The sequence below is a fragment of the Molothrus ater genome, chromosome 15, assembly GCF_012460135.2.
Source record: "Molothrus ater isolate BHLD 08-10-18 breed brown headed cowbird chromosome 15, BPBGC_Mater_1.1, whole genome shotgun sequence".
NCBI lineage: Eukaryota > Metazoa > Chordata > Aves > Passeriformes > Icteridae > Molothrus > Molothrus ater.
The window spans coordinates 12327820-12350459 of NC_050492.2; the positions used below are offsets into that span (position 1 = coordinate 12327820).

A 22640-nucleotide genomic window follows, 5' to 3' on the forward strand; every position below is an offset into this window, starting at 1 on the left:
GAGCCCCAGGCAAGTGGGGCTGGATACAAGCTCTGAGCTGCAATCCAACATAAATGTCCCATCAATTATGTGCACCACTGGAGGCTTTTAGGTTGGGTCTCCAGCTCTGCAGGATGCTTAAAGGCGTTACTCCACTTCCCTTGCTCTAAATCAGCTCTGCCTTAGAAATTCAATTTGGTGGATGACTTTGCCTTTAATTTTTGTTAAAGTCCCCCTAACCTTGCAGCAGTTTTCAAATCTCCATTTCTTGCCTTGTTCAGTTTGCACCTTTGTGGGGCAGGTAGCAGCTTTCTGCCCACTCTGGGCAGTTTGTGCCTTCTCTTGGCTGCAACTCATTTTCTTTCCTTCTGAGGTTTATAGACCCAGCTGTCTACATCAAATACCAGGGTTTTTTTCTATTTTTCTGCATTTTTCCTCTTCCTCTACCCTCCATGAGGCCTCAAGCCATAAGTGTGCACTCTATAATTTCTCTACTCCTCTGCATGGTGAGCTCATGGTTTCCACTGATTTGTGATACTCAGGCAGTGTAAACTTAGAAGGGAGCAGTGGTATTTTCTGTAGGAAGTATCAGCCCACTATGGAGATATTTTAAAGCATTCTCTAAGTGCATGTGGGGTACCCATAAAACCCTGTGACTTCTCCTGCAGGTAATAGTGTAATAGTAATGAAATAGAAGGTGGTGTAGTACTCAGACCTGAACCTGACCAGGCTTAGAGTGCCTAATGATGGGGGTTTAAAACATAATTTTCTGTCTCCTTTTGGCCAGTGAAGCAGCTGGGGGAGTTTTGCCATCATCAGTCCCAGGGGTCAGTGATAGGCTATGGCTTTCTTTCTGGTAAAACACTGATTTGCCCCTCTCCATTTTCAAGCTGCCACCCCTTCCTCTGATGTTTGACCACTTGTTTGAACTCAGAATGGTCAGGTCTGTCTCAAAAACCCTTCAAGACAGGACAGTCTGTTCTTCTCAGATATGTTGGGGAGCTGACACTGCCTGTTTGTCCTGCTGCATCCTCAAACAGCAGGGAGGGACTGGCTGCTCTGCAGAGCAAATCCCAGGCTCCAAATCCCCAGGACCTCTCCAGCTTGCTGAGATCTCCTTTTCAGCTGTTCCAGTACCTGTGTTTCTTGTGTTGCTGTTGATGTTTACAAGCAGAGCTGCTGCTCCCACACGAGAACGTTAGCTCAGGCTGTGCTGCTGTGTCAGCCTGACATCTGGGCTGCCTTGTCAGAGCTGCCTTGGATATTTCCAGACAAAGCAATGTGCCCACGGGGTGTTCTCGGGCTCCCGTGGGGATTTTTTTTCCATGGAAGATTGCCTATGAAATGAGTGGCATCTGGAGATGATAGCAAGTCCCTGCAGCGTGTCTTGGAGGTGAACTGCATCTCTGTTGTGCTAGTCTGTGCTAATTTCATGGAGCATCCTGCTCACAGGGATCATGTGGCATCTTTGGCTGCTCCAGTGCATCTCTCAGTGTGGGACAGATGCACTGAAAAACGCTTCAGTGGAATGTGCTCTGTGCATTGCACAGATCCTTTGTGGGCTTGTCCTGCTCCCTTGCACTCTGGGTTGGTGTGCAGGAACAGCAATTATTGCCTGTAAGGCCAAAGGAGGTAACCAGTAAGCAGTAAATTAGGAACAGATGTGCATTTCAGTGGCAGTTCTTCCTCTTTTCATTTCTATACAAATGAATCCACGCTACACTCCCCACCTGTGAGCTCTGACAAATTCTGCAGGCCAGGTAGGAAATCTGTTTCCTTGTGCTTGGACAGAGTAACAGCTTTTGTTTTCTCCTCCACTACCAGAACTGAACTGTCCCAACCCAAATATTTCCAGCAGAGTGATGTAGTGTCAGAAGACTTATAACCTGAGCGATGGCTGCCCTCTGACAGTCTGTGCATGCCAAGTAATTTGTTCAAGTCAAGGGGTGTGATCTCTATGCAAAGCCTAAAACTTCCTGCCTGAATGCACAGAATGCCTGAAGCTGGAGCTTGGCATTCTTCATTCAGCATTTTTCTAGAAAAAGAATTACTAGAGGGTAATTAAACACCGTATTTCTGGATTATCTTTAATTAGCACAGCAGTAAGGCACAGTACCTCCAGAGTTTTCCTTTGCTGTTCACTGGTTATGTCACAACCAATCTTTAATAGTTTTCAGATGGAGCAATTATCTCCTGTTCTAGTGATCCTCTGCTCCTAGTGCCTTGCCAATTAGATACAGCCTTTAGCCATGCTCACTAATTTTGTATGAAGTGAGCCTTAACTCAGAAATATTGGTTTTGATTTTCTACTAAAGATCATTGTCTACCAGAAATGTCTCCAAGAAAACAATCATTGTAATCTTTAATAGTTCTTTTAGTCTTTGGGAATCTGAAATCCTGGTGCAAGCTGAATTTGAGTTCAGCTGATTTCCCTTCTCTTTGAATCCAGATTAATTTTGGATTTATGCCCGCTTAAACACAAAGTATCTGTAACTGTGGCTGAGCTTGCAGCCTCAGGCAAATCTTCAGAAAAAAGATTATTTGTTTTCCTTCCTGACCCTTGTCCTTTGCTCATGGAGTGTTTTTATAAAATGCAGATGGAGACTCTGTGATCTTCAACTACATTAAATAAGTCTCGTTGACCATTAATTTACTCAACTTTGAGCAAGCTCGGGAGCACTGAGTGTTTTCCCCTGGTCCCTCTGAGGAGGAGGGTGATGCTGCATTTTCTGGGAGTGCAGTGAGGCAGAGGCAGTAGCTGAGCAGCTGTGCTGTGATTTTTACTTACCATCGTTGTTTCTGCAATTGAACCAAAGCTGTTGATGAAAATGTTGCAGCTGACGTTCACTGGAGGGCCTGCATGACAAACACAGATTGAACAGCAGCTCAGTGTGTGCTTGTGGAACAAAGGATTTCCACTCTGGAGTTAAAACCTGCTGTGGGAATGGGGTGACCCAGCCAGGTCCAGTCTGGGTGCCAGTTTGACAGCAGACAGTACTCATGCTCTGCCTCTGTTCTCCTCTTTGCCAGTGTTTACAGATCTCTGCTCAAATGAACAGGAATGGATCAGAACCAGACAGGACAGTTTCTAGGTGTCTTGACCTGGCTATATGAGTTGTAATTTCACCTTGAATGTGATATCAAAGTATCCCAGAAACAACTGACTTTTATTTAGAGCTGTTCTTATGAAATAGTCGCTGTTCCTGAGCTAGGATGATGTGCTCCCCTCAAAGCCAGTGCAGCAGGGTGAGCTGTAGCAGCAAACACCCCACATGATGATGGTGGTGTTGGGTTGACACTGCCTGCTTGACCTTCTGCATCCTCAAACAGCAGGGAGGGACTGGCTGCTCAGCAGGGTAAATCCCAGGTAGCACATCCCAAAGACCCTTCTAGTGTCCTGAAATCTCCTTTTCAGCTGTTCCAGTACCTTTTTCTTGTGTTGGTGTTTCCAAGCAGAGCTGCCTGTAAACCCCAACGCCAGGTGGTGATCCTGATCCAGGGCTCGCAGCTGGGTAGGAGAATTCAGGGCTCTGCCAGCAGGAATTCTCTGGCTGTCCTGTTTGGGCAGAAGGTGATCCTGGTCTCTGGGCCATGCCTCTCCTGAGCTTGATTTGCTTTCAGACCAAGGCTTTGCTTACCCTGCTCATACTGGAGAAGTTAAGGGGTCACCAAAGGAAAGGAGTGTGAGTAAAGGGATGGCAAGATTGTGGTTTGAGGTCGTGGGGGTCAGTCTGTTTGTGTGGTACTGATGCCCAAAGGTGTGACTGGAAGTGTTTCATAACATTGCCTGGAAAATCTGAGGTGGAAGTGCTGCATTTCCACTGAGGGAGATGCCAAGAGCTGCAGTTCAACACAAAGCAAAATGCTGGGGAATATTTTGGAGCCAGGGCATACCTGGTGCCTGGCAAACCTGTGGCTTGCTCACACATAATGAGATGATTTTATTTTTTTTTTTGTTAAAGGTTGAAGCAAAAGGGGCCTCTGCTCTGGGGGCTGCCAAAGGCTGCTGTGGGCACTGCCCAGGATGTGGTGGGGAAAGGCAGAGAGCAGAGACAGCCCCAGGGACCAAGATCCCCTTTTACACCGGAGTTAATCCCATATCATCCCTGCCACAGATGCTTCTGGGAAGATAAGATCTGTGACAGTAGAGAGTGTGGATTTTCAGATTATTCCCCCATTTTTTATGGAATCAGGGATGGTGTCTGAATTTCAAACACTGCCTGGTGGCTCAGCCTGCCGGGGGAGTGATGTTCCTGTTAAGGTCACATCTGCAGTCTGGCAATTGCTGCAGCATGAAATTCTGGGAGGAGGAATGGCTTTAACGAGAGCCTGGTGCCTCTAATCAGTGCAAACTTCCTCCTGTGTGGAAATTAATGGATTTTCCTGATTGCTGAGGAACATTTGGAGCTTTGTTTTCTCCTCCTCATTTCTTTCCTCCTCTCCTGCTTTGGCCTCCTCTGGAAGTTTGTGCCTGTCCCCTGCAGTGATGCTCTCTGCTGGGGTTTTCTTGGTGTGAGTCCCAGGCAATCTGAGCAGGCTGTGCCCAACCAGCCCCCAGACAAGCACTGCCAGCTCAGCAGCATCTCACACTGCTCAGCCTGTGCAGCTTTCTCCAGACTGTTAAACACTGGCATGGCTTGAGCAATCAGACACAAAAATTAAATGTTTTTTTTCTCCCCCTGCCTTCACCAACCCCTCTTTTCCAGAAATTTATCCATAAGCTGAAAGCACACAATTATCAGGCTTTAGTGTTGGTTTCATCCCATCTGGTGAGCTCAGGGGCGTTGTTTTGCTGTTCTTGATCCATTAATAAACCACATAAAAGGTCCTTGAACAGGTGATTCCCCTCCCAAAGGGCACAGTACAAGGAAAACACTGAGCTGATCCCCTGGATGACTGCACATGCTCATGACTCTGGCAGGTGTGGGATGTTTTGTTCCCCCTGCTCCTGATCCAGTGCTGACATGAAGCTGAGTGTGGGGTGGGTTTGGCCCTGTGCTTGTCAAGGCTTTTTGGGGCAGCCCAGCTCTTGTTGAGGCACTGAGCTCTTCTCAGGGTGTCCAAGGTGAGCCATGAGCTCCCTGCAGGATTTGGTGATTTCTTGGTATTTTTTACCTTGTAAGAGGCTCTAGAAAATTCCCTGCCTGCCGCTGAACTATTCCTCCTCCATGCAGGGATGCAGCTGTGGAGGAATGGAGCTTTCCAGCAGCAGGGATGAGGGCACAGCCTGGGTGAGAGGTCCCCTGCCAGGCTCCTCTGTCCCTGCTGGAGCTCCTGACTCCATCCTCCAACTGAAAACCCAAATACTACTTATTTGTTCTCAGAATGTGAATCCACAGCTAAGTCCAGACTTTACAGCATTTACAGAAAAGCTGCAATCTTCTCTTTGTTAATCTTCCCCTCCCCAAAAATCAATCTGATATGGATCTTCAGCATTATTTTCATTTAGATCTAAGCAATTAAAATGTCCTTATGAGTTACTGCAGTTAATTTAAATGATGTGCTTTGAGAGCTACAACCCCAAGCTCTGTAAAACACCTTCTATGCCTCCCATATAAATTGGAGCCTGATTTATGTGTGGGAGGCTAAGCCAGCAAAACTGCCCTGAGGGGAAGGTGTAGTTCATTGAAATAAAACTGAAATTAAATTATCTCAAATAAAAATGCAATACAGCTGCCTTCAGCAGGAAGTGAATGTATACATTTCATTAAATATTAAAGTTTAATTTGTGTGTGTGCATAATTTAGAGGTAGGCAGGTTTACAGGGCGGTATTTTAGCTCCTTGTCATTTGGATAAGAACAGCAGTGTCCTCTGTTGCCTGGTTGGTTACTGGAACACAGGGTTCCCACCTTTCTTTGGGCTTAAAAGCCCAGCACAGATTTTATTGTTCAAAGCTGGGTGCCAGGTGCTGTCACCAGTGATTAATGGGTCCTGGGAATCCTGTCAGCCCTGCCAGTGGCTCCAGGGGAGAGGGAACTGGTTGCAGTAAACAAAAGAAGTAAACAAAATGAGCTTTTGGGATGGCTGGGCAGTGGCTGAGAGGAGCAGGTCCTGCTTTATCTCTGCCTGTGATCTGGGGCCAAAGAGCCCCTGGGAAAGTGAGCTCAGTTAAAACCAAAAAATCATAGAATGGTTTGAATTGGAAGAGCCCTTGAAGCCTCCAGTCCATCCTCTCTGCCATGTGCAGGGGACATCTTCCATTAGACCAGGTTGAAAAAGCCATCCAGACACCCCACACTTGCTAGAAGAGGGGTTTTGAGGAGAAAAGAAGTTTTGTTGCCTCTGCCAGGGCCTGATTCAGTGCTGCTTGGCTGCCATGGAATATGGGATAGACTGGAAATGTGGGTGGGGAGCACAGAGCAGTACTGGGCTCAAGAGCCCCTTTACTGTGGGGACAGGGATGGGTCTTTGGGCTGCCCTGGCATCTTGTGGGGTTTCTCTGGAGCTGATGGGAGAGGCTGCAGTGGCTGTAAGGGGGGAGCATTGCCTGCCGTTGGTGGGTGCTGTGGGCAGTGACTCCAGGGGAAAGCAAGGCTGGGGATTTTATCTTTACCTCTGAAGAAGTTCAGCTCCCTGCCAGTCACTGCTTGGTTTGATAGGATCCTTGATCGCTATATTGAGATTGATATATTGAGATTCCCTGATCCAAGCAGGGATTGGGGGGCCCTAAGTTTACAATATGTGAAGTTCTTACAAGGTTGTTTCTACTCTGAGCAGACATTTGTTGATGTCTTTCCAGAAATCTATAGGGATCCATGTACCAAATAGCCTTATAATACATACTTGGTAAGAACATAAATATTCATATTTCATACAGCATTAGGAAGATATTAATGAGGACTGGATGCAGTTTTCAGTCCCAAAATGAGAAAAAGCTGGGGTTTTTGCATACCTTTAAAATTTGGTCTGATCCTGGCATCGTATCCTGAAGTTCTCCCCATCAGCTTGTCCAAGAAGTCAGAAGGAGACATGGGTTTGGGGGCAGATCGAGCTGCTGCTTCAGCTTCCTTGGAGGCTGCCAGGCTGTGCAAGTAGAAATAAAGAGGAGGTTTCACTGTGTATCCCATGCTGGGGAGGGCTTGGGGTCCAGAAACAGAGCAGTCAGCATCTTATTCCTGCTGAGGCAGGATGGGTACCCATGTGAATTCCTAATGAGGCTGGTCTCAGCTAATTTGTTTGCCCAGCCCAAACATCTCCAAATACAGAATCCCAGCTGCCACCAAAGTAGAAGAGAGATGATGAGCAGTGAAAATCCTTTTGTGAGTTTAGGTACAGCTCCTTGGTGTGCCACTAAATTACAAATGTGAACTCTGGCGCTGAGCTCCACAGGTAAAATACACTCTGAGATTAGCCTTGGGCAGCAATTACTGCTTAATTACAGGGCAAATAGCAAGGAGCATATTCAGTACTCTGACAGTATGGTTTTCCAGAAGGCAAGTAGGATCAGAGAAATCTGGAGTTTGAGGCTTAAATGAGCATCACGTGGTGCTCGAGCTCGTGCAGAGCCTGTGGGGCTGGGGGGGAGAGAGGTGGTTCTGCTGATCAGCCCAGGCTTTGCTACTGGTACCTGCAATGCAGGGTCTGAGTTCAACACAGAACTGGAGGGTCTGGATGGTGATCCTGAAATTTTACTCATGTTGGGTTGAAGATGAAAGGAAATGGAATCTTTCTGGGAGCTGTGTGGACTCTGGGGCAGATAAATTTGTGATTTCACTCTTTCTGTAGAACATGAAAACCAGTGGCTGGCAATGTGCCTTCTGACTCCATGGGAGTCTGCAAGATCTGCAAGGTGATGATCTGGGCTTAGGAAATCTGTTGTTGCCATCTACAGAGGAGCAAGTAACGCTTGGTATTAGGTGCTCATTCTCACTTTGCAGGAAGGTTTGACTTCCTAGACAGGAGCAGACACCATTCAGTACCCTCCCTCTGGTTTTATGGTTTCTGCTTGAACACCAGTCTCTCCCCAGGCTGAACGTGTTGAGTAAAACTGCCTAGATGATCCAAAAAAAATCCCACAAATCACCTATGCAGTGTGGTTAGGATGAGCCTCTGGGTTCAGGTGCCTGGTGCTGAGTAAAGCCTGCAGGCAGCATTGCAATGCAAATGTACAGTGAGCCGAAGGAAGCTGCTCAGGAGGAAGTGAGTGCTTCACACTCTGCAAAACTGAATTTTTTTAGGTATGAAGGCTCTGGGAATGCTGAGGAGCCCCTGACAGAGCAGCTGGAAGGTCTAAGGGAGTTTACAGCAGGCACGAGTTCTTTGGCCACACATGTCCTCACAAGTGACACCAGGGTCCTCTCCTTGGGAAGTTTTTCAGCACTCAGACCTGCAGGAATAGTGCAAAGTACTGACACAAGATATTTTGGGAAGAATTTGGGACTATAACTATGCATGGTATTAATGTGATGCTGCTCCCAAAGATGGGCTATTCCAATCCAAATTTGAGCTGAAACCCCAAAGAGAGGCGTTATCTTGACAAAGCCTTGATAAGAGCATTTTGAACCATTTGATTCCTCAGAACTTTAAAAACTCAGATGGGATTCAACAGTGCTTGGGTGCCTAATTTCAAAATCAGGAATTTGGTAACTGCATTGCATTGACTTTCTTTTCTGGTGTCAGCAGCAATGGTTTGCCAAGCCTTGGTTTTCAGCCCTGCAAACTCACAGCTGCAGTCTGGCTCCTTTTGCAAGCTGCAACAGAGTTCTCTGATTGCTGGATTTTTTAACTGTTAAAACCAGTTTAATTTGCAGAGTGAAGATTAATTCCAGATCACTTCCAGTGAGAGCCTAAAACTGGGATTTTATTCACTCCTTTGTGTAGTCCCAATCCACTCCCCCACTGGACCATTCCTGAACAGGCTGCTGCACCTCCTTCTCTCTGACAAGGTGTGCATCTTGCTCTTGCTACAACCGTGTCCCCTTCTTGTCTCGTCCCCATCTCTGCCCCAAGAAAATACTGCAAAGCAGCGCCAATGTGTTTCAGGGGTAAATGGGGTTGTGGAATGGGTGATGGTTTTTAATTTAATTTGTTTTTAGAAGGAAAGCAACAGGGTGCAATTGATTTGCAAACGCAGAAGAAAGCTGGGAGTGGGAGGACAATCAATACTGGGCTTGACTGCTGCATTCCAATGGAGTGTCTGCATGGCAATGAGTCCAGAGAAAAGATTTCAATTAAGCAGCAAATGACTTGGTAACCAAAGACTTCTGCCACTTCAGCAAGATGCCAGACAGTGCAATACACTGATTTCTTCTCATTAACTGTAGACTGGATGAAGTATATGGAAATGGAAAATGTGTGTGGGAGGGGAGAGGCAATACAAACCTAATAAGCATCTAATAATCTTTAAGTGGAAAAAGATAATTAGAAACTGCAATTCCCCTGGCATTTGTTTTAAAAAATGAGGTGGAAAAAAAGAAAAGAAATCAGTGCTCATCTTTCCCCTAAATTCAGTGTGAAAGCCTCTACTCAATATATTCACCCCACTTCCAATGAGTGAATCTGTATTTCTTGGGTGCCATTTTCTGATCCTTTCTGCATCAAAGCAGCAAATAAATTAATTTCATGGGCTCACTTCCCACATGGAAATAAATATTTGGATAACTGAAGCTCAGAAAGCTCTGGGAGAGGACCATCCTCTCACAGCCCCAACTGCCTTCTGCAGCTTCCTGCCCATCCCTGTGACCAGTCCCTGGGAGCACCTCTGGGGATGTGCTGAAACTGTCACACGAGGCTTCAGTGGCTTGATGCATGTTTTAAAATCTGTCTGGCTGCTCTCATCTTTCCCTGGGAATGATGAGCTCTGAGTTCCCTCCAGTTTGTTTGGTTACTAGATGCTTTCCTGAAGTTAGACTCCCCCTGGATTTACAAGAAAGAAGTGCATAGGGAGCAGCCTTTCTAGAAGCAGGCAGCTGAGTCTACTCTCTATCTTAGAAATAATGGCAGAAAACACCACTGGGAGCTACAGAGAGGTTGGATTCTGTTTAACAGAATCTGTTAGACAGAATCCATCCGCCTGGGGTGGATCAGCCTCTCTGTACCTCCCAAAATCTTCTGGTTGTGACAGCTGAGCTTTGCAATGGCAGCTTAGCTCAGACAGCACCCAAAAATTCTGCCTGCTTCCTCTGTCTTCCAGGTCTGTCTGGACTAGTGCTTTATGTGCTGTCTTGGGAGCTTTCTGTGGTTTTCCTCCATCCCTCAGTCCTTCCAGAGCACCCTTGAAAGTCCCACAGGACTTTTTGTCTCCTGGCTTACAGAGACAAAGAGAGGGGAATTGCAGAGTGATTCCAAAACTATTGGCACTGGAGAGAATTGGAAATTTAGTGGGGGTTGTTGTGTTGCTCAGAGAGAAGATTTATTCTGTGAATAAACAAAGGGAGGCAAAGGCTGTAACAAACCCACCGAGGATGGAGTTTGCAGTGGTCTAAGAGTTGTCTGAGCTGAGCATTTTAATAGCAGTCAGACAGAGGCTTATCTTATTTATGCTGCTGTAATCCCTAGTGGATCTGGCTGAGAAAGTGCCATCAGGCAATCATCACAGCAGCTACAATGGGAAGGATCTCTTCAAAGGGTCGATGAACTAGCATAATCTTTTGTGATATTAATGCTGGTGTGTAAGCAGACACCAGCAAGCCCCCGGGAGGTCCAGCCACGAGCAGGATCTGAGTGGTGGAGATGAGCAGCCCAGAATTGCATCCCTTAAAACACAGCTTTGCAGGACACTATTGCTGTTTTTTCCCAGCCTATACAGGCACTGTTTACTCTGTCTGCATCATTTTGTTTCAGCTGAACAGATGATATATTCTTATAAACAATTATTGGGTTTAGAAAGTGGCTGTTCTGCAGTCTGGATGTGTCTGTTCACTTGATTCCTGGCTCTCCAGTTGGCTGTTTCCTTCTCTTCCTCCTTCCATTTGCATGATCCTTTAGCAATATTTTTGTACTTTTTTTTTTTTTTTGGCTGTGGCCATGGTTGTCCATCTAATTAAGTCCAACATCACAAAATGCCCTGTTCTGGCTGAATGCTGATACTGAGAAATACATTTTTCTTTTTTTTTTTTTTCTTTTCAAAGAGGAGTAATGAAGGAATTTAATTAGCACAGGGCCTCTATTCCCTTGTCAAATAATTTAATTGTTAATCATTAATTCTGAGTGTAAAAAAATCATGTCTGGCAGCAGAAACAAACTGTTGCCAAATAAGTGTTTGCAAAGGAAATATCTCTCTGCAAAGTGTGGAAGGCTCAGGTCCCTGTGAAGGTAAAGTGCTGCCACATGAGTGGCTCCAGAGAAGGCTGGGGAGATACAGGAGATGCTTCACCCCTATCCTGGTTCTGTGCTGCTCAGCAAAGGTTTCTGAAGTGGTTGGTTTGGGGTCTTTATTATTTTTGAAACACAGCAAGCCAGAAGCCTTGGCAGGGATGTGTTGGGAATAGCGTTCAGGTGAGCTGCCTCACATGTTTGTCCTTCAGATGTGATGTGTTCTTTAAGAAATATCCCAGGGGAGGGAAATACCCACCAGGTCTGAGGTAGGCTGAGGTGTGCAGAATGACTGCTTCCCCCATTGCCTCCAAAGCCAGGCTGGGGCAGTGCTGGGGGATGTGGGAGAATTCATCAGCTTTGTCTTATTGACTTCAGTGGGCTCTGAGAGGGGCAGCTGCACATCAGAGAGCTGGGCACAGAAAGGCACTGTGGTGTCCATGATTAACAGTGCAGCCTCTTCTTCCTCCTCCTGAACCCTCTCCCTGGGCACAGAGCAGACCCTGGAGCTCAGCAGAGCCCAGCCTGGACTCAGAGGATGCTGGGGCTGCCTGTCTCTCTCTTCTCTGCAGCAGGAAGGACAGATTGTCCTGAAAAGAAAGAGGGGCAGCCCTAAACTCTGCACCCAGACATTTATTTCTGACTGCACACCAACATGTTATCTAGAGGGGAATGCTGCCAGACCCTTGCTGGGAAGGCTTGGCAGAGACTGCAAGCAGACTTTTTATTTTAATGATTAGATTTACTATCAAAATTAATAGCACAATCAGTATTGATATGCAATTCAATTAAATAGGATGAAACTCATTGCCTGCCTGTTTTTCTCCATCACCTTGTCTGAATTTCTGGCCTGCAGCATAAGAGGTGGAAAGGAGATGGAATAGTGGAGGTGAGTGGGAGAAGAGAGCCCCAGTACTGAATTTTTGGCTTATCCTGGTGCTGAGTAGAAGGAGCTGTGAGTGTTACAATGTGCTGGTTGCACAGTGGTGATCTCAATCCCTTGGTCGTGCTCAGCTGCTGGTGTTTTAGAGCCCCTGGTGCGTGGGGTGTTCTCAGGGGGCAATTTTAAAATTAATTCTCACAGGTGGGAAGGGAATTTGGACGTTGTTGTTTTCTTAATTCAGTTGAGTGTTCATGCAGGAGAGTCAGGAGCAGGCCTGAATACAGGAACAGGATGGGAAAGTGGACGTGTACAGTGAGACTGGAGAAATATGGAAATTGAGAACCTGGGGAGAGATTTCACTCTGAGAAAGCTCATTGCCCATTCTAATATTTGTCTCCATTAGTGGCAGGAGGATGAGGACAGGAAAGAAAGAGTAGGCTTGTTAAATGTTTCTGTCCTGGATGGCTGTGCTCTGCTGCTGAGAGCTCTTTAAACCAGTTCTAGCTCTTGCACCAGAAGTAACTGCATTGCAGTAGTCACAGGATGTAATCAGTTAAAGTTTTAACCCAGAGGATCCCAAAACACTCTCAAAGGTCCTTCACCACCCCTGTTGTCACTGATCCCTGTGGCTGTACCTGAGGAGAGGAGCTGGGAGGCACTTTTATATGAACCTCAGGAAATTAACCCTCTGTGGTCATTCCCATCCAGGGAAAGCTGTAACAACTTCACTGGAGTGAGATAAATCTCTTCAGACTGCAGCATTCTGGTGTCTGTGCTCCACTGCCACGTTCCTGCAGCCCATGGCTCCTATGCCATATGGCAAAACACTCTGTCCAGAACTATAAACCATCCCAATTACACTGATTAACTCTATGGAAAGACACCAGCACTTGGAACATTTGCTGACGCTGCCTGGACAGAGCAGTAAGAAAATAATAAATGACTAGACAATTGGCTGGGGGGAGGAGAAATCTGCATGTTGTATATAGTTGGGAATAGCACAGGGAGACCAATAAATTGTATGGGAATAATGCTCCGTTTGTGCTGGGTCTGCTCCTCACAAGGATTGTTGTTGTGTGGTTACTCTTGCTTATTGCATACTAAAAAGTGTTTGTTAAATTAATTTTTGAGCCACAGGCATTATTTCTAGTGACTTTCTCAACTATTCCCTCTTCTAGAAGCATCTATAGCTCTTGGAGCCCATGCAGTGACTTTCTGGGGATGTATGATCCTAAGCCTCTGAGGCAGGTCTGAAAACAGTTCAAACAGCAGAGAAGCACAAGTCAAAGCTCAGGTTTTAAGCACTTGTGAGATAAATCCAGCAAATTGACTCTCACCTGTGCCTATACTGAGAGGCTTACAAAAAAACCCAAAGTTATAATTGCTTTTTGTTTTTTGTGGAAAAACAAAGGGAAAAACATCCTTGCAAAGACAAAAGCATGTGTCTGTAGCTTCACACACACACACACACTGCATATTCCTTTTAAAGTCAGGAGGGCTAAGTCAGATATTCAAAGTTGTGCATAAACAGCCCTCCTGAAGGCAGTAAATAAAGGGGGAAAATGTCTTAACAAGATGAAACTTCATCATCTAGGTAAGAATATTCTCTTTGCTGATGTGCTTCTGATTTGGTGTTTGGATGGAGAGCTGCAATGGGAACCTCAATTGACGTCAGAGGGTTTTAGATCACAGACCAGACAAGTGTCAGAGAATTCCGAGAAGTCGTGGGTGCTCTTCTATCTATAGCTCTGCAGTCACTCCCATCAGTTCAAATAGCTCCCTACAGCAGCTTTTTAAAAATTAGTTTTACTTTAAGGATTTATGCTGCTTGTGAAGGTGGGGTAAGGATATTGTAACTTTTTTTGCTAAATCAGAAGTGGTATGAATAGAATTCTTTTTAGGGATATGACATGTAGTTCAGAGGGGATTTTATCTTCTGAATGTGAACTTTTTGCTACAGATCCTTTGAAGAGGTCTCCTGAGCTAACCTGTGTAACCTACCTACAAAACTGTGGGTCCTGTGGTAAAACTGGGGCTCTCTGATGAAATTTGTGCTGTGTAAAGTGAGTTGTGTGATGAGAGCACTCACGTTGATATATTCTGATGGAATTGATCGTTGTAATTGCAACACAAATACCCTGCTGGGCTTGAGTGTTCCCTCTGTGCCATTTGTGATTCCTAGTGTAATTCATGAGTTTATTCATGAGTAACAATAAAGTGTAACTTCTGGACAGAATGGCTAAGCCCTGGGTCCCCTGCCCAGGAGGGATTTTCTCCTCCTCACTCTGACTTTGTTTTGTCAGGGAACTGAAGAAACCAAACTCAATTTTTTCAGCCCTGGTGCAGGAGAGCAAGTTGTGCTTGTTGCTTTGTCAGCCACACTGCTGGGAGAGGATTTCAAAGTCCACAGCTCTGTGTCAGGGTGTGATGGATGGGCTGGAAGCTGGACAATGCTTACAGTTCCCAGGCCCATGGGGTGGCAGGAGAGGTGGGATACACGCATTTTGGGTTGTATATGAGATCTTGGGAGAGCTGGTGCAGGAAAGAATTCTGTGTTGTTGTGTGGGTGTGCCAGCAGTTATTTGCCCTGGTCAGCATTGCTTCCAGAGGGTGAAAGCACTGGGAGGAAACAGACAGGATTGTAGACATACCCCTCAGAAAGTCACTTCTTGAAGACAGGCTGGGGACAAAATTCTTGAAAGGTTCCCTCACCCAGCAAGCCAGAGGTTCTCCACTCCTCACTGAGGTAATAATACACGTTTGAACATTTCCTGCTGTAATGGGGGACTGAACCAACATTGCACAGGCACTGTTGGCACCAACAGGGACATTTGGAGCTAAGGCTTTTTTAAAGGGTGCTGATAACAGCTGGCCCTTGCAAGCTTTCAGGTTTTGTAACTCCCCCATAAGAGAGAGGAGGAGGGGTCTCTGCTCGAGGCTTCATACAATGCATCTTTTTACGGGCATCAGCCCAAACAAAAGAATAAACCCAACAAAATTGGAAGAAATCAAGTAAAGGTGAGAAAACCATGATTTTGTTTGGATTTCCTGCAGGATTCCTGGCTCAGCTGAGTTTTGCTGCTGAGCCTGACTGATCCAGCCCTGATCCCCCTTGCGCTGCTGTTTAATTGATTTGTGTTTGCTCCGGCCCTGCCGGGGCTGGGCACGGGATTTGCATTCTGGGCGAGTGGTGGCAGGCAGGGCTGGGGAGCTGCTGGCGGCAGCTCTGCTCTGAAGGCAGCCCGAGGTGATTGATGGCACTGCAAGCCCTGCTGTTCCAGCCATGCGACACTCCTGGGCTGGCAGCCCCCTGGTGCTCTGTTCCCTCCTCACCCACCCACAGCGAGGCACTGATAAACACAAGAGGCTTCCCTGGCTGGCTGCTAAGGCACTTGGGTGTTTTGTCCTTTTTTTTCCCCCCTTTATTTTATTTCTAGCAGTCTGTGAGCCTCAATGGAAGAGTGAAGAGGGAGAAATCAAAAGGAAAGCAGGGGCGCTAAAGTATTTCCTTATGTTTTGCCCTCCCTCTCAAAATCTAAATTTTGTGATGCTTGGTAAATGAAGATTTCTGCTGCTCTTTTTGCTGGCACTTATACCCAGCAGAGATCTATTTGCAGAATGCCAATGTTGCCCATGCACCAGCCAGATGTGGTGCAGTCCCCAAATCAGCAGCTCACCGTGGTGCTCTGTATGGATGAACTAATTGTCTGCGCAATGGGCAAAGCTCAGCCCCTGTGAACAATGGGTGCATCTGCCTCCATCTATTTCTGTTCTCTGCAGGCCCCCTCTGGGCTTTGGCCTTGCTGAGGGGAGGACAAATATTGTATTTCTGGATTTTTTCAGTTTTTGTGCATTAGTCCCTTGAAGCATCAGAGAGATTTAAGAGCAGCTTGGAGGTGTGTATGGGATCGATAGCGCCAGATCAGCTGGACTGTATCAGCACTTTCGCCAGAGGGGAAAGGAACTGTAATATTTTGCACCAATCTTGGCTAAGAAATCCCAATGCAAACCACCTCCTTTGGAGGGAAATGGTTTCTGTTCTGTCTGCCTTTGTAAACACAAATGTAAATTATTTTGATACTTTGGGGAAAGGGTGAGAGAAAAGAAATCGGTGAATATTTTGTCTCTCTAAAGGGTACTGACCTGTTGAATTAGCAATAGTCTATTGTGCTGATACAATGCAAAAATTGCTCTTTTCCTAGGCAGTGCAAGTAGGTCTGGAAGGCAGCAGTCAGACAGTCTGGTGTTGAGTTTTCTAGGCATGGCTGCTGCTGATCCTTCCAGTGCCTTGCAGGAAGAATCACTGCTTTTCTCACTCTTTCCTTTTTGCTTCACGTATCCCAAGCTGATGTTGGGTTTTGGTGTGTTGTTGGTTTGGGTTGTTGTCATTTTGTTGGATTTTTTTTTTCCAAACTAAAGTTATCAAAAGTTCTTGGAATTACTTAAAAAATTGATTCCAGCTGTGGTGGGAAGGGTGTGCTGGAATGACATTTTTAGCTTTTGAAAGCTTACGATGAAACCTTTCTCTTGGAATGTGTGAGATGCACAGGTGTAACCAGAGTTCATGAAAAAGCCAGGAATTTGTGCTCTTGCTGATAGATGAAGGTCAGTAGAAACATGCCAGGTAATGAGAGCAAAAGGGTAATTTACTGGAAATGGTGAAACCCTAATTTAATGTGCCACAACAGTGAGAGCTGATACAAATAAACCAGACGGAAGTCATAATTTGTAGTGAAGCCTATCTGTTGTCTTAACATTGATCACTTTGGGATCTCAGAAAAGCTCCAGGTTATAGAAAATAAGCAAGTGAGAATAGGTGATGTGATTTGACATAATTAAATGTTGTGAGTTAATGTGATTTTTAAAGCATGATTTATTTTATAAGACCCTTGTCTTTCATCAGTACCTAAATAGAAATTCTATTCATTAGGTGGTCTGACACCTTGTTTTGACACTGGAATTTGGAGAGTCCTTTTAAGCTGCATGCTGAGATGAAATGAGAACAGGCCAATCTGCTGCTTTCCTATTGCAGATGAATGATTGCTGCTCAGTGCTGGGATAATAAAGTAATTTAATTTTGGACATTGATTAACTTCTTAATTCAGATGTTGAGATCCTTTTCTATCCAGGTCAGCTCATGAGGGTTTGGTGAGATGAATTTCTTCAGCCCACAAGGGATGTGTTTGCCCAGGACCAAGGGAGCTGCCCTGTGCTGTTGCTTATGAGAACTTTCCTTTCTGGCTGGAATGACTTGGTCAGCAGCAGAGTGAACTTCCTGAGCCTTTTCCTGTGCTGTTAAATCTGGGACACTCAGAGTCAGAAGGCTGCTGACCTGCTTCATACCTAAGGGTCTCCAACACCTCTTATGGGAGAAGGAGAATAAGACTTTCCATGCCTAAATTGTTGTTTTTGAAGGAAGTCTCTGTAGTACCCTTGCATGTAAGGGCAGGGTCTGACCATTCCCTCCAATCTCCATCTCTTCTCAGAAGCAGCAACTCTCAGGTGTTTGAACAGTAAATCTGTGTTCTGCCAGTGGGACTTGCTGCAGTGTGGGGTAATGTTCAGAGCGAGCCAAGATGGACAGCCAGGCTGCATTACCTAAAATCTGCACAGCACCACTGCCTCAGATACCAAGGGTATTTTATTAGCCCATGTGAGAAACTGCAACATTCCTTGTAATGGTTTTGATGAGCAAGTTGGTTATTTAGGGTTTTCCTGCTCTTTGTACCCAACCTAAGGCAAGGGAGGGAAAGAGGTTTTTTTTTCACAGGCAATTGTGGAGCCTGTCTTCTGCTCTGAACCATCCACAGAGCAGGTCTGGAGTTGTTTCAGACAGCTGTTTGGCTAAGAAGAAGGTTAAGACTAGGCTGTCAGAAAATGTAGTTTACGTTGATTTGTCTCAAATGCAAGAGTCAGGATGGATGGATCAAAGTCCCTGCAGAAGGCAGGGTCCCAGACATTTTGTGCTTTTACTGCAATGACATCAAATTAATCTTTCTTTACAGAATGATTTATAAAGATTTCTAGAATTGTCTACATGGCCACGTTTTTCAACCTTGGCTCTGTAACCCTTTTAGCAGGGTCTCTAATGGGGCTATTTAAGGTTGCAGACCAAAGCAGCTAAAGAATATCCTTAGAACCATCTGGTCCAAGACTTGCTAAATCACTTTTATTTCATGGAGATGAGGGACTCTGCAGAGGCACAACAGGTCATAGGGCACAACTTCTAGTGGATTTTAGTTAGAATGGAAATATTCTGTGACTATTGACAACATCTGCTACATCATTTATCTTGTGGCTCTGGAAGTCTCAGGCTGGAGCTTCACTCTGTGATGTTACCTCTCCCTGCAGAGCTATAGCAGGAGCCTTAGAGAATAGGGCAGGTTATTCTTCTCATTCTTGGTATTTTCAAGGAGATGAAACCAGCAGCTCTCCAATCATCCCTTTACTTGCCAAGACTGTTTTAGGAGATGGTTTGTTCGTGTTTTTTTTTTCCTCCCTGCAAAGCTGAGGCTTCATGTTTGCAGTGGCACCTTCTTATTGTTTATGAACTGGCAATGAAGAGCTCTATTACTGACAGGAGGGAATATAAACAGGCCAATTGGAGCAATCCAATAGGGACTGAGGCTGGCAGCCACTTTTAGCCTGTGACTCACTTGGAGCAGTTGCCTGGAATCACTCCTGCTAGCTGACAGATTGTTCAGAAGGGGCCGACCCTGATCTTGAGATACGAAGGTCATGCTGCTGATTCCTGATATTAGGACCAAATTCACACCCAGAGGTTTTCAAAGCCTCACAGGACAGTGTCCATTTGGGTAGGGGGTCAGTCCTAGGGCATCTTTTCTCTTCTAATTAGACAAGGTGCATTCCTACCTCCAGCTTATGCAGCGGTGTTTCTGGACCATTGCAGCTATTAAAATTCAGTGGTACCACAGAAATTCCAGGATAAGGGAGCATTTTGTTCTGCATGAAGGAATTCACAGCTGAGCACTCAGGATGTGTAGTTGGACTTTGGGAGAATGATTGATTGTAAATGTCTCCACAGATATAAGCAGGACATCTGGAAATCCTTGTGTCCAATTTTGCCCCAAACTGCCCAATCTATTTTAAACAACTAGCACTTAGCTTTATCTAGATACCTGTAAGGAAAGCTTGGCCAAACAAGCTGTCTTCATCTCCCATCCCAGCCCAGTTCCCATCCCTGCCCAGGTTCCCAGGAAAAGCCTGAGTCACAGCTAAGTGACTGCAGTCTGAGGAGGCAGGTAGCAGGATGGGAAGTGATCTTCCATAAAGAAAGGCATGTCAGAATAAGCCACATATCACAAATCCTTCTAAAACACCCCAGCTGGAACAGAAACAAATATTATATTGGCAGTACCATAATGTTTGCATTCACACACCAGCTGTTACTGTTTCCCATGGGGTCTTGTTTTTTAAATGGCTGGTGGAGGACATTTCTGTTAAGCAACAAATCAAGCCTTACTTTCTATATTGGCTTATTTTCCTATATTGGCTGTATATAATTTTCCTTGGAGTGTTAGGTTTTCTTTTTCTTTTCTTATTTTTTTGATATATATATTTGTGTGGTATATATACTAGCATACAATGGATCCTCTTTGACAGGCTGACAATAAAGCATGGTGCACTTTGTAATTTAAATTAATGCACACTTCTCTTATGGATTATTGGATTATCAGCTTTGGGTTTGTTAAACATCATGTATGACTGAGTTTGAGTAGGAGTAATTGGCACACATAATTTATGAATGACTGTTAATTAATAAACTTCTCTTACTGAAACTGAAATAGCAAAGCTATTCCTGGACCAGAAAGGCTGGTAGATTTTTGGCCTGTGATAAATTGAATGCATAACAAAGAGTGGGAGAGAAAAAAAGAAAAACATTGCGTAGAGTCAGTTCTGAGCAAGAATTACTGATTGGTTTTCTGTTTGGTTGGTTTTTTTTTTTAATGTATTTAAAACATCATTGCAGTATATAAATCAATTTGATTTCATCCTTTCCCTGTAATTGTGTTAAAGCATTTTCAAATATTTTTAAATGTTGATTTTGAGGAAATAAAAATTCCAGAAATAACTTTTGGATGCAATATGATGTAGTACCACATTTTTTGTGTATAATCTATAACATTATGAACCTTTGCATTAGAATCTGAAGTGACTGGTTTACCAGGGGTTTGAATTGCCCATGACTGTGATGGGTGTGCTGGGAACCTGTCAGTGCTCACACGTGTGGGGTGATGGAGCACAAGTGTGAGCAGGATCTGCAGGACGAGTGTGCATCAATTTCACTGTGAGTGTGAATCAGTTTCACTGTTCTGGCACTTCAGAGGCTTCAGTGCCAGGGACATAGCAAAAACCTGGAAATACTATTTTTTTTTCAGTTATGTGATTTTCCTTTTGCTTTCTGGTGTTTCTATTGTTTAGTCTTGTTTGTTTTGTTTGTTTTTTAACTCACTCTTTCCCACTGTTGAACTAAGAGTTTATTGCACATCCATTTGCTCCCTGTCATCCCATCCCACTGTGTCATGCAGGGCTGCAATACACTTGTGACTAAGATGAGAAAGGAAGGCTCTGAAGTGTTGGTTGTTGGTCACTGCTTCTCAGAGATTGGTGATTTTAGTTATTTCTAGAACACTTGTTTTATCTAACATAAACAATTACTGGTTTGAGTTCATGAGACGAACTTGCTGTCTCTGAATTTCTGTGGAATTACAGGAACAAGTGGGGATGTTCCATTTTTTTATATCTAGAAAGACTTTTGTGTTCAAAAGGAAAGAGAATGTTAGCTCAAGGTCTGGCCAGTACTGGCAGGTCTGCTGCTGTGATTCATAAAATAATAAGTATAATAATAAGTATTATGCCAGCGATTTTAAGTAAATAATGCCTGTGTTTTCACATTAAACTATGAGATGAGACTTTGGCAAAACACAGAAGTAAGAGCCATGAAACTGAAAGGAAGGCTGAGACTGATGAGCAAGTTTAGATCATGAAACAGGGTTTGTTTTTTCTCCAATTGCCTATATCTGGTGTCTCTCACTTGCTACAGCAGGCTGCATTTTTCATTAAAATATAGAAGCTTCTACTGTCCATTATTTTTTCTATTTAGTAAAAGGCACTGCAAGGATAGATGGACAAGAAGCAATTCTTTAAGACTAAAGCTGTTCCTTCTATCTTAGCCTTAATGAGAAACTGAACACATCTAAACCAGAGTCAAAATACAGCTGGGGGATAACAGGCATATTTGGAAAGAGCTCCCCCCCACCCCCTTTGGCTTCCATTTAGATTCTGCAAAGAAAGATTATTCAAAACAGCATGAAAGAGAAAAAAATAAGTTAGGAAGGAAGCAGATTATTCTATGCTTTTGGTAATTTTAAACACAGCCAGCTAAGGACAGAGGGTGAGCCCTCAGAGGCAGGCAGTGGAAACATCCCACGGAACTCACCTGCAGTCTGAGCATGGGGAGGGGGCGAGGTGGGAATATTTACCCGGGCAAATTCAAGTGCAGCATTGCCAGCCGCCACTAGCTGTCACTTTGCAAGCAGCCGGGCTCGGTGTTTTCAGCACTGCGGTTAGCGAGATTGCGGTGCCAATTAAACGGAGTAACTCCCCGAGCCGCCGAACGTCCCGAGCCCGGGGCTGGGTGACAGCGAGCCCGGGGGGCACCGAGGGGAGGCAAAGGGCAGCTGGGGGCAGGGGCCATGCCCAGGGGCTGTGCCCCAAGCTGGGCTGGGCACGGCGCTCAGCCCGGCCGCGCTCCTCGCGTAAAGCCGAGCCTTACCTGAAGAAAACGATCGTCTCCCACACGTAGACTCCGAGCGCGTTGACGTTGCACATTTTTCCAGCTCTCGCTGTTGTGTTGTCTCTTTTTTTTGGTTTTTTTTTTTTTTTTTTTTTTTTGTACTCCGTGAGGGGTGGGCCTGTGGGGTTGGCCAATAAAGTAACCGGGCACTTGGGGAGAAGCGGTGGGGAGAGCGGCAGAGCCCCGGCACGGCCGCGCTCAGCACCGCGGACAGCGGCGGGCGGGCTCAGCACCGCGGACAGCGCCCGGTGCGCGCCCGCTCAGCACCGCGGACAGCGGCGCCGCTCCCGCCTGGGCTCGGCCCTCCTCCGCCGGAGCCCCCGCCACCGCCGCTGCAGCGCCGCTCGGGGCCGGGGCTGCCCGCACGGAACCCTCCCTTCAGCGGGATGTCGCTCCGGACATCAGGCTGGCGACAGGGGCGGCCTCAGCGGGTGTAGGTTTGCCATCAGGGTGCTGGCGGTGAGGTGGGAGATGGGGAGGGGGACACGACGACCCTCAGGAACCCAGGGTTTAATCTCCGCTGCTGGCCGGGGTGTCCTCCTAATTACATCCACAGGAATTTGTCAGTGTGGAGCCGTGCTGCAGTCCCGCTTGTGGCGCTTTCCTGCCCGCCGTTTGGCTGCTGTTGATTCCTGCTTCCTGGGCTGTTTTCCTCCCGAATAAGTTATTGCTGCTGTAGGGAAGGTGTCCCATCGCTCAGGGCTAGA

General features: G+C 45.7%; 1 protein-coding gene across 1 annotated transcript in view; it reads right to left on the reverse strand.

Annotated features, from left to right (window-relative positions):
• The window catches only part of GLRA1 (glycine receptor alpha 1), a 36428-nt gene extending 14411 nt beyond the window's left edge, over positions 1-22017 (reverse strand). The window contains exons 1-3 of the mRNA XM_036391682.1: positions 21913-22017; positions 6873-7003; positions 2768-2835 (exon numbers count right to left, since the gene is read on the reverse strand). Coding sequence (XP_036247575.1) covers positions 2768-2835; positions 6873-7003; positions 21913-21968 — 255 coding nt within the window. The 5' untranslated portion in view covers positions 21969-22017. The remainder of the gene's footprint in view (positions 1-2767; positions 2836-6872; positions 7004-21912) is intronic.
• Positions 22018-22640: the final 623 nt, after the last annotated feature.